This window comes from Channa argus, chromosome 5 (assembly GCF_033026475.1).
Source record: "Channa argus isolate prfri chromosome 5, Channa argus male v1.0, whole genome shotgun sequence".
NCBI classification, from domain to species: domain Eukaryota; kingdom Metazoa; phylum Chordata; class Actinopteri; order Anabantiformes; family Channidae; genus Channa; species Channa argus.
In genome coordinates, this window is record NC_090201.1 from 28,326,520 (window position 1) to 28,338,218 (window position 11,699).

An 11,699-nucleotide genomic window follows, 5' to 3' on the forward strand; every position below is an offset into this window, starting at 1 on the left:
GAGATCACAAACACAGACCAACCCTTTATCTGCCTTGGCCCCACCAAACTGAGATTGTCAGTCCTGAACGGACTCCTCTAGTCTGGTTCAACTTTGAACTGTGAAAAAAGAAGCTTCGTCAATATTCAGCTGAGCTCTGAGAAAATGTGGAGACTAAATTAAAACCAAGCTACTCTGCTTCTTTCTCTCCTTGCTCTGCACAGACTTTCAGGTATTAGTATCATGAGAAGGTCAAACTGCCAGCAACACTTAAAGGATGGTGTTAATGGACCAGCACATTTCAGCCTGGGGTCTGTTAGAAGGACACATCAATATAATAACGAATATCATATCATACAAACATGTTTAACAACCAGTTTTCATTGGTGGGTACATGGTCATGTGGGTTTTGCTCAGCCATCTTCGTAAGTTGGCACAGAGGAAAAATGTTGCCTGGTAACCGACACAAGTGAAGCTATATTTAGTAAACAGGTTAAAAACAAAATGCATGTAAGAGGTGAAGCCAGATAAAAATAATATGGGTTTAAAAAGGTTAAAACAACAGTTTCTGAAGTATCAAAATATTAAATTTGAAAATGTAAAAGTGAAAATTTTAAATATCTAAACCTCCTCCTTGTTAGTCACCTAGAACACAACAATCCATTTCTCCTCTTTAGTGTTTCCACTATGGAAAGATTCAATCTCCACTCTACTTGAATTCCCAGAGTTATGAACAGTAATTTTGCAGGTCTTGGATTCACATTTACCCACAGCCTTTAAAAAAAATCCAGTTTCTACTTACAACCACTCGACAGCTTCTTTTTGGCCTTTTCAAAAACTCATGGATCACAGTACACTAACAAAACTTGACCTCCAATAACTTAACAGGTATTTTGCAATATCCATTTATTTTTACATGTTTAAAGTCCTGGCCGGCACGGTTGTGGAGTGGACTTCCTCTGTGAATCAGTAAATTGTGTTGGATGGATGAGAACCTGACTCATCGTTTGAGCTGGAAGATATAAACCTGCATCCCTTCATTCAGCTGATGAGCTGAATGATCAGCGGAACACAATCACATATCTGAACAAATCATTCTGAGCAGAAAACAGATGAAACACATTTTGAGTCGATGGAATCTTTAAAATGAAGACAACGCAGCAGCAGTTGACATCACACTGACTCTGTATTTACTTATTTACATAATAAATAAAACCGTAGTAATAATGCATCAATGACCAAACTTAGGGACATGGTTTAGTTGTCAGACTGAAACACACAGCGGCAGAGTGATCACACGATTTAATATTTCAGTGACTCCTGCACAAACATCCTATCACTGGGAACCCTAGAGAGATCAGGACACGGTCTTGTCAGGTCTCTACTGGTCTGCAGGGGACAGGGTCTCTGGCTCCTCGTTACTCGGCCCAGACATCTGCATGAAGAGGTCCCTCAGCTCAGAGATGTCATCATCGAGGGGCGACAGGTGCGGCACTGACTGCTGCTCGCGCTCCTCGATGAAATCCCACAGTCGGACGTTGTTCATGAACTGAAGAGAAACAGCAAAAAAAACAGGACTTAGAAGCCACAGAACCAGGTGAACCCAGGTGATAGAAGACTGAATCCAAGAGACAGCTGTGGTTTCTGACCCGGACGTTCCCCTCGGAGCTCAGCTGTTTCCGTGGCCGATCGGGTTCTGCTCGGGTTCCATCTGGGAAGGCGTGTAGATACAAACAGTTTCCTCCAAATGGACACGAACCTCGACCCTGGTCAAAGTACTTACAGGCCTTCTTACTGCAGACACACACACAGAAAACAACATGGAGGTACCTGTTTGAGCTCGGTCAAGTCAGTAATACTTAGTGTTTTTTAGTGTTGTGTTTTATCATCCCGACCTAATTCAGCTCCACCTAAAACTAAACCACCTTTGATCCACTGACTTGGACTTTTAAGGTTCTTTTGAAAAGTTGCTGTGACTTCATTGGCTGAAAATCTACAGGTGGGCGTCGCTACCGAGGCACAGGCTGGTATCTTACCTGACTCCAGACTTGAAGAGATCGATGAGATGGTCCTTGTTGTCCTGGTCCTCTACCCAGTAGACAGAGGGGATGACAAACTCTGAGATGACCCGACACTCTGGACATGACCTGAGACCAAGATAGGCTGTTAGAACCTCAGACCGCCAGCTATAGCCCACAGTCCAAACCTCAGGGTCCCTGTGGCGACTCTGTGACTCTTACTTGATAATCTTGTTGCTGAAGTTTCTGGTGCAGCGCCACTGTCGGATGCAACCAAGACAGAAAGTGTGACAGCACGAGGACAAAATGCCAAACCTGCGGTCCGATGGGTTCGCCTTCTGCACCACCACCTCCATGCAGATGGAACACACCTGAACAACAGCAGACGTCAGTGTTAGAATGACATCAGAAACCCTCTAAACCACAGCAACAGGAAAATAAACAGGAAGACTTTCAGAAAGACTCTGTATTTGAGTTACTGTGACCATAAAAACCAGATTAGGACCTGACATAACCCACCTTGTCCTGGCTGAGCTGGGCAGCAAACGCCTTCTCCATGTCAGCCTCAAAGGCCAGCAGACACATCTGCAGATACACAGAAAGCTTTATTAGTGCTATCCACCATTCAAAAACTGATCAAACCCTCTAAAGGAGCCTACAGACTGTCAGACATGATGCCACTGAATTGTAGGCTTCCAACTCAACATACACGAATAAAACGTGATTACGGTGCGTGATCCAGAACAGAGAAGGAGGAGAATGTGGACTTAGGATGTCAGTTTTTTAAAGAGAATGCAGAGACTGTAAAGAACTTGTGGTAAGAAGCTGTTTGTTAGCTTCCAAAAGCCTCTGTTCGTGTAGCATTTACTGACATGAGACACATTACATGTCCAAATAAGATTCAATTTTGTGACGACTGCAGTGTCACACTGTATTCTTATTGGTTGGTTGTTATTGGTTGGTTTGTAGGTGTTGGTCATTACATCATATGATCTCAGAACAATCTGGAAATCAGCATAAGATAATATGAAAACATGTGCCCATCACACATATTTTCAACCTCACACTACATACAAATGATTCCTAAGTTTTGGAAGAAAACCTTTGTGAAACCCTAGAGCTACCTTCTGTCTCGATTTGATACTTTACAGTCTCAGCTCACACAGCATAGGCTTTTGTAGCTAACAGGAAGTTAACGCTTAGGTTTCTGCAGTGACACGGACTTTGTTTTTATGTGAAGCCACAAAAGAACTTCCCAATACTGATTCAAGTAGTAAACAGTTGTGCTTAACGGTAAAATCCTCATCATCCACTGCAGTGAAGTTAATGAGAGAAACTGTAAGACACTGCTGATCTACATCTGAAGACTGACTTTCAAAACCTGGACAGTTCACATTTAAACACGTGTTTCCCCCACACTGGTACAAGCATGGTGGCCCGCCATGGTAACGAGACCCCTCCCCATGGGATCCGAGAGCCGTTCTTGTTAATGTTGTGCCCAAATTTCACTTTTTTAAAAGCCACTCACTTTTTTATTTGGAGGATGAGAACCAGCCGTCGCAAAGACGTAGATGTTGGCGACTTACTAAAGTTTATATAATTCGTCCCTTGTTGTCCTTAAACACATCATTTAATTGTCTCCTCCTCCCCAGCTCGGTAAACGTAAGAGCAGCAGTAGACTGACACAGTGAGTGAATGAACAGAGGGAGCGTAGTTAGTGGGAACAGAGAAATCCAGTGGTCTTTTCTGACCGTTACACAGCGGCTACGTTCTAAAACACTAACTAACATGGTCACACATCCCTGCAGGAAGGACTTTGAACACAACTGAACACAACTGAAACTAGATGCATATAATATTTACAATGCAGAGTATTGAAATATGATTTTGTGCTGTTAAATTAAGTCCACAGATAAGCAAAAATAAATTATATTGATGGGAAGTTCAAGTTTGAATCTGATATATCAGGCTACTTGTGGTAAGTTTGTTTGCTTGGCCTCATAAATTTAAAACAAAGTTTTAAATAGAAATACCTTTATTATAATTCGTTTTTTTAACAATGCAATAGTTGTGAAATAGCAACGTTAAACATTGTCTTTCATAAGTGGCAGGAAATTTCTGTTGTATATGTTAGGAGACTAACATCACACATAACTGAGGCCCCCAGTGAGACATACAGGAGAAATTATTTGCTTGTAATAAATACATCTTATTAATATTCACTTTGTTTTACACGACCCTCACATGGAATTTACCAACCAAAGGTGCTGCATGAGAAATAAATACCCCAACAGGGGAAACACTGAACACTATTTCTGAAAACTGTCACAGATTTTTCCAAATCAAACCAAAGACATTGTTCCACCTCTGCCTACTTGCTCAACCAATGAGAGGTTAATGTGGTATCAGGTGCAGTATTTGAATTGTACATATGACAGTTTCTGACGATACCCAACCGTGGTATTGGTATCAGGACATACCTCAAAATAATTCAATCCAGCTTTAGTTTCTGTGCATAAATGATTGGAATGTGAATCATGGGAACTACGATACAGGATGGTTAACTGTGATAAAAGGACGAGTCCACAAACACACAAACAACAACGCAGACTTTCTCTTGGTTAAGTTAAACTAAATGAATGTGCAAACCTTCTCATGCACTTTCCTCTGCTCTGGGTCATGGGGGTGGAGCACATGCAGCCCACACACATCACAAAGATTGCCATGGAGATAGGTACAGCGTTCCTCGTAGTAACAGTGTCCGGCAGCAGCGTATGGACACAGTTGGGGGAGGTCCTGATAGGCCCCACCCTCTAGGGGAGGGTCTACAGACCACACAGGTAAACATAAAATAAAGATAAATATGACATTAGCTGTTATTAAGATTAATTACTGATGGCATGGCAGACTGACACTAACCAATGAGTAATGAGTATTGTCCCACCTTGTTCCTGTGCTGAAGTGTCCAGACCAGTCCTGATGGCGTCCACGTATGAATGAGGAACAGCTGCTGATGCTGGTGTTGTGACCTCTGACCCCAAACCATCTGCTTGACCCCCAAACATACTGTCAACACACAGAGCTGGGAAACAGACAGAGAGACAGGAGGAAGGACACAGTAGGAGAGTGGATGTTGGGACATGATTCTGTTGAAGTTTGTCTTCTGTGTGACGGCAGCTTTCATGTTGTTTGTGTGTAAGTGATGTAAATGAAGTGTTCACCTTCCCCAAAGTGTATTAACAAATCTATATTCCTCCCTACTGAGACCCTAAAAAAACCTGTTACCCAGGCAAACTTCCTGCCGGGTAAACTGTACTTAATGGAACCCGAAACCCTAAAGGAAGTGATGTACCTGACCCAGAGTTAACCTGTTTGTTTGCAAACATACCAAGCATGTGCAGACTGTGATTAGTCACCTCTGTCTCTTAGAACCAGGGTCTTCTTTACTCCACCTCTGACAGAGGCTCCACCTCCAGCCCCTCCCACACCTGGCTGATCCTCTGAAGCTGCTCCCACTCCTCCTCTGAATGGTTTTATGTGGTCGTACCTGCACACAGGTGACACACAAGGAAAGTGATGTTACTCAAAGACTAATTTTCCTGTCAGCTGAGTGTTAGCTGTCATATGTTGTTACCTGCAGCGATCTCCATAAGCACACACTCCTCTCTGGTAGAACTTGCAGATTGTTGAGGGTTTACTGTTGTTCAGGTCGTGAGAAAACAGGCAGCGGCTGCCCTCCCTGCATACTCCATGGAGGAAATACCTGCAACACGAGACACCTTTTACACCTCCTGAATAGGAAGTGACAATAGCAGCGGGTGATGGAAACTTCTCTGCTCCATTACTGACTTCCAGCTCTATCTGTACAGTTCAAATTGTTCATTGTTCAAAATCAGGTTACAAAAAATGACAGTGCAGATGCTTCAGCCACTCCCTCAAGGACAGGGGGCATTTAATACCTTCTCAAGCACATTTATTCAAAGACCATTTGAACCAACACTGGTAGAATCTTTCCAACCAATCAGAGAAGCCCCTGTGTCTCAGCGGTTTGGGTTTGGGTTAGGTTTGGTTTTGGTGTTGTAATTGCATTTTGTTTTTATAAATTTAAGATGAAATGCATGCAAGAGGGCAGGCTTCCCCAAACGAGCCACATTCAGTGCTGTCAATGAGGATTGAAAGGGCAAAGAGGCAATTACTTCTATATCACCAGATAGAATTAATAAGGGGGATGGGGGCCAATCACAATGACGACTTACAATTGTGATGTTTGATATTTAATAATGACTCCATTATCTGGTGACAGATGTTAAAGACAGGAACATTTTACAATCCCTCAAAAAGACTTAAAATACTAATTCAATGAGAGTGTTTTAAGGTAATAAATATTCTAATGTAGTAAAGTCTAATATATCATCAGAAATAACAGTATAGTATATACAAGGGTTTCTCATGTAGACAAACAACAGTTTACTAAGAAGAACATTCACGTGGTGAAGCTAAAACCATCGCTCCACTCATTTCTACATTTTCAATTAAAATAGCAAAATAGGAAATAAATTATGTGATTATTTGCAGATTAATGTTTTAATGAGCACAGCTAATCGATTAAGCCCACCGAGTCAGAGTTAGCTAACATTAGTCAGTCAAACTGAAGTGAAGGCGAAACACAAAGCTAACGGCTAAAAACATTAGCACGCAGCTGCTTCCGCCATGTTTTCGTTCAACATCGTAGTGTAGGACGGAGACACAGACGGATACAAGACGGACAGGTGACCGATAGACACACAGGTAGCCCAATGACTAACATACTTACCTGCAAGTAACCTGTTTGGTGCTCATCTTTCACGAGGAGTTTCAGCTGCAACAGCTACTTCGGAAACGTCACCTCGGTGTCACTTTCAAACTAATCCGACTGAAAAACGCAGTCACGACACAAAGGTCCCGAGGAGGTAGCGGTATTTTACTGCAGTAGTTTTACTTGATAATACTTTATACTTTTACTCCACACGCCACTACATGTCAGTGGGAATCGTTTCGGTGATGGAAAGTATAAAATGTAGGTTTTCAATGTGACTTTTTTTCTGCTGTATTATATAAAAACCATTGGGGTTTTTATTTAAAAAGAAACTGATTAGAATAAAAAGCCCAGTGGTTTTCCATCAGTCATTTAATAAGCAAAGTGTCACTTCCTTTAAATAAATGTTTTAAAGTGTTATTTATAGGATTAATTCAGATGTCTCCGTCTTCTTTGTCCCCCAGGTTCCCATTCTGTTCCACTGTGGATCATCCACGGTCCATTCCAGAGGGGGGCGCTCATGCACACATGATTGTCAGGGACAAGAATAGGGCTCCGCCCACACCTGTCACCCTGGCCACTTCCTGTATTTGCACCTGTCCGTCCTCCTGTCCGGGGTCCTCATGGGGTTCAGAGACCTCCTACAGTTCAGACACTGTGACCGGACCATCTTCACGCTCGGTGACCCGGCGGGTCCTACTGCGCTGCGGTGCCCGATTTGCTGTCAGGCGGTGCGGTTCGGTCTGATGGAGGCTCCGGTCCGGATCCAGACTCCGATTAGAGACGGACACCAAGCGGCCTGCAGCTTCCTCATCACGTCCCAGGTCGGAGCAGCAGGGTTCAGGTAAATCCAGACCTGGTCGCACCTGGAGGTCTCTAACCTTTTTCCGGACCTTGTTGGTTCAGACTGAAGTGAGACCTGAATGAGTCAAATTGGTTTTTATTTTAGTTCATATAAACAGGACAAATAAAGACAGTGGGTCCTTGTCTTTAGTTTTAATTCTGATGATTCAAGCTCACAGTTTTCAGAAAAATCCGGCACCAGCCTTTCATAACATCAGTCAGAAAGGACATAAACCATGTGTTCTTCCATGTTGTCCCTGTCCTCCTTCAGCATGAAGGTCTGAGTTAACTGGCCAATCAAGTACAGCACCAACATGGTCAGAAAACCAGTACGTGGTACTGTACTGGTTCCGGCTTTTACTGTAGCACATGGACTGTCAGGTGCTGCTAAGTCCTGCTGGAACAATAATCCAGCGTCTCTATAAAGCTTATCAGCAGACAGAAAAGCGAAGAGCTCTCACATTCCCTGGTAGACGGCTGCATTGACTTTGGACTTGATCAAACACAGCAGACCAGCACAAGCGGATGACATGGACCCAGATCATGACAGACTGTGGAAACTTCACACTGGACTAAAGCGATGCAGACTCTGTGCCTCTCCTCTAGTCCTCCAGACTCTGGGACCTTTGAGTTCCTGATGAAAAGTAACATTTACTTTGATCTGAAAAGAGGACGTTGGACCACTGAGGAACGGTCTGGTTCTTTTTCACTTCAGTCCAGGTAAGACGTTGTCTCTGGTTCAGGATTGGCTTGATATGAGGACAGATGGTAAACAGACAGTATGGAGGCTCTTGATGCACTGACTCCAGCATCACTCTGCTCCTCATGAAACTCCTCCATCTTCTTGAATCATCTTTGCCTGACTGTCATCTTAGGCCAGCTGTCCTCCCTGTTGCTCATCCACATTTAAGTCCCACATTTTTCTCCTCCAGTCAACTCTCCATTAACACGCTGTGATACAGAACTCAGGTAACATCCAGGCCTTTGAGCCTGGACCTCGCTGGGATTACTCCACTTGTAGAGTGTGTCCATTGTCTTCTGGACGACTGTCTTCCCAGTGACTGTGGTTTTGTATGCTGAACTAATCAGGCAGATACACAGTGTTTATACCAGGGGTCACCAACATGGTGCCCGTAGAAAATGTATAGTTTGACATTTGAATTACATTCTGAAAAAAAAAGAATATTGTAATATTTTGAGATGTAGTGGACAGTCAGGTTTGTAAGTACTGGAACAATGTGTTCACCAAAATGATGAACTTTGACCCCAGATAATTTGTTTGTCTTCACAGTGAAGAGAATGAGTCTGAGCTTCATGTTGGCATCTCCAACTCCAAAGGTTATGGCTTTTATTTTTAGTTTTGCTTTACTCTGTCATCTTCTTTTTCAATTTAAATATTATTTTATCAATTTCAATACTTTAAATGTTTACATTTTTATTTTGTTCTTTTAATAGAGAATTTATGCAAATTATAATATTTTAATTTGTATTATTTTGTTAAAATAATTTGTGATAGGTTATAATATGATTTTGTTTTTTGTTTTGTTTTTTTCATTCAGTTTTTAATAAATTTAATTTGAATTTAATTTGTTTAACTTATATTTTGTGTTGTCTGTGTTTCTACAGGTGTGGTGTTCAGTTATACAGAGTTGGGGGTCCTGCGTCAGCAGGTGGGGTGGGAGCAGAGCATAATTGTCCCTCTGGTTGCCCCCGGCAATGACAGGATGCTATGGGACACACAGCTAGAAACATTCAGCAATCTGAACACCTGGACAGGAGACAGGTGGGACCATGTGACCCCTCCCTGGCTTTGACACCTGCTTGACAGGTGAAGCTGTGACAAATCTTCTTTCTCTGCAGGTTTCAAGAGCAGCGTGAGTTTGGGTCGTGTTGCTACGGTTTTGCTCTGAGCTACATCAACCATGTGATGAGGTCAGAGGGCAGTGAGCCAATCACCAGAGAGCATTTCACCTCTCAGTACATCCTGCATAGGATGGAGGCAGCCTCCAAATACCTGTCGGTGTACCAAGACGTTTGTCAGCACGGGTACCACAGCACTGCAGAGTCCTACCGTTCATGGCCTACATACTGATGTGGCCTATTTGGAAACAGTCCAGTCTCCTGAGTCCTCTGAACCACCGGGTCCCTGAACTACAAAGTACCTGCTGGTCTGTTCGTTCCTGAAAACACTCCAGTGTCCTGGGCCTCCTGATTCACCTCCTGGTTTTGTCTATTCACTGGAAACAGTCGTGTCTCCCTTGAACTGTAGCCACTACGTTGCACAAACTGTCAGCTAGATCTGTGCGTTTGTCGTAAACCCTTTTCTCCCTGAACTACCCACAGTTTGGTTGATTTGTTTAAAACACTTCGGTCTGCCAGCACATGAGATGAATACTTGATTATTCAGTTCTCTGGTTCAGTGACACTGGTGTCGTTAGATACATGATAGGTCTTTTCCACTGCTGGAACTTTCCAACCTTTCTCTCTGTTTCCACTGTGTTCTGACCTACTTTGGAGAGAAGTTCATTAACACTCACAAGCTGGATTTACAGTATGAATTCATTGGAAGCATAAATCCTGCTTAAGGTAAAATTTCAGCCCCCTCTCCAGGTAGTCACTGCTGTCTGTGCTTGGTTCAACATAAGCATTGTCACGTCTCGATTATCAGAACCTTGAAAGAGACTTCAGCGAGTTGATCGTGTCACATTTCTGCAAGTTTTTCATTTGACTAAATGTTTATTGTATTAATATAGAAAACTATATCATCAGACTTAATCTGCACATGCAGCAGTTGAAGCTGCATGTGCAGATTTGCTCAAAGGGACCATATAGATGATAAGTTGATTGTGTTTTTTTACAAATGCAATGTCGACCTTCAGCAGGATTTTGATGAAGTCATTACTTAATTAAGTTATTCATTTATTGATCAGTTTTCAAAGTCTGAAAATCTGAAAATAAAACCTACAAATGTTAAGTTGACTTTTCATTTACACTATGAAATTGATCAACATGAAATTACTGTAGAGTCACATGAGACTGAGTCCATTGTTGTTGTTATCAGACACAGTGTTTGACAGGTGAGATGGAGAATGTGAACCTGCTCTCACTTCATTCAGATCAGCTTTTATACTGAAAGTTATTTCATATTCAAATAAAAGTTCAGGTAGATGGTTTTGTGCCTGACACTACTGAACAAAGTAGTAAAAATACCTTTAAAGTTAAGTAAAAGAATGAGCATCCAAATATACTTAAAGTAACCTAAAGAAAAAAAAACACATTTCTCAAGTTTTGTCAAACAGCAGCTAAAAGATTTTGAGGCCAAACGGAAAAAGATGCTATGGTCAGATGAGACTCTTAGAGAACTCGTAGCCTGAAAACCAAGAGTTATGTTCAGGCAGAAAGACAATTCTTTAAGAAAGTGTATGTCAAACATGGCTTAATTTGGATGTACAAGGTTGGTAGGGAAGAATCCAACAGACTCAACAAACTAAACTCTTGGTCCAGATATGAGAACAACCCAAAGAGAAAATGTTGGACAAAGAAAACTGAGGCAAGTGAAGTAATGAGACAAACTGTTTATGTGGGTGAAAGAGTTCAGTTGAAAGTCAGTTGTATTTTTATTTCCACATTGTTACGGATGAAGCTGGTGGCATGAGCACATATTCTGCTTCCAGCTCATGTTCCCTTCACTTGGGTTGGACCCTCTCTACTCCATCCTCACACCTGAATGAGGCTGAGGTCTAAACAGGACCATGAAGCTGCTTCTGGGAAGCTATTACCAGCATATGTGTGTGTACACGTTAACTACTGTCTGTGAGGATACATGTTCACAGTCTGTGTGTATTTTTATTATTTTCCTTTGTCAAACATGTTCAAGCTGTGAAATGTTTCTTATAACTGTTGTAACTTTAACAGTTTATCTTATTAAACTAAAATAAAAACAGTTTTAAATGTGTATACACACAAACACACACACACATCAACAGGTATAATTTAGCACAAAATGGTCAAGCAAGATAAAACTTTACGTTGATGAAGAAGAATCTCACGGATATTGTCTTGTT

At 42.0% G+C, this 11,699-nt stretch overlaps 2 protein-coding genes across 3 annotated transcripts; one reads left to right on the plus strand and one right to left on the minus strand.

The window, feature by feature from the left end:
• Positions 1 to 1,146: 1,146 nt before the first annotated feature.
• On the minus strand, positions 1,147 to 6,939 carry mkrn2 (makorin, ring finger protein, 2). Its single transcript, XM_067505384.1, has 10 exons — positions 6,811 to 6,939; positions 5,632 to 5,760; positions 5,414 to 5,544; positions 4,942 to 5,079; positions 4,647 to 4,822; positions 2,517 to 2,582; positions 2,220 to 2,368; positions 2,016 to 2,126; positions 1,629 to 1,773; positions 1,147 to 1,528 (listed from the first exon to the last, which is right to left on the minus strand). Exons 1-10 carry the CDS (start codon positions 6,834 to 6,836, stop codon positions 1,361 to 1,363), a joined length of 1,239 nt encoding a protein of 412 aa, XP_067361485.1. The 5' UTR covers positions 6,837 to 6,939; the 3' UTR covers positions 1,147 to 1,360.
• A 296-nt stretch (positions 6,940 to 7,235) lies between these two features.
• mkrn2os.1 (MKRN2 opposite strand, tandem duplicate 1) lies at positions 7,236 to 11,578 on the plus strand. Of its 2 annotated transcripts, none has more exons than XM_067505385.1 (4): positions 7,236 to 7,636; positions 8,927 to 8,973; positions 9,262 to 9,418; positions 9,496 to 11,578. In XM_067505385.1, exons 1-4 carry the CDS (start codon positions 7,416 to 7,418, stop codon positions 9,725 to 9,727), a joined length of 657 nt encoding a protein of 218 aa, XP_067361486.1. In that variant the 5' UTR covers positions 7,236 to 7,415; the 3' UTR covers positions 9,728 to 11,578. The 2 variants fall into 2 exon arrangements, with proteins under 2 accessions (XP_067361486.1, XP_067361487.1); XM_067505386.1 differs by lacking the exon at positions 7,236 to 7,636 and adding an exon at positions 7,643 to 8,355.
• Positions 11,579 to 11,699: the final 121 nt, after the last annotated feature.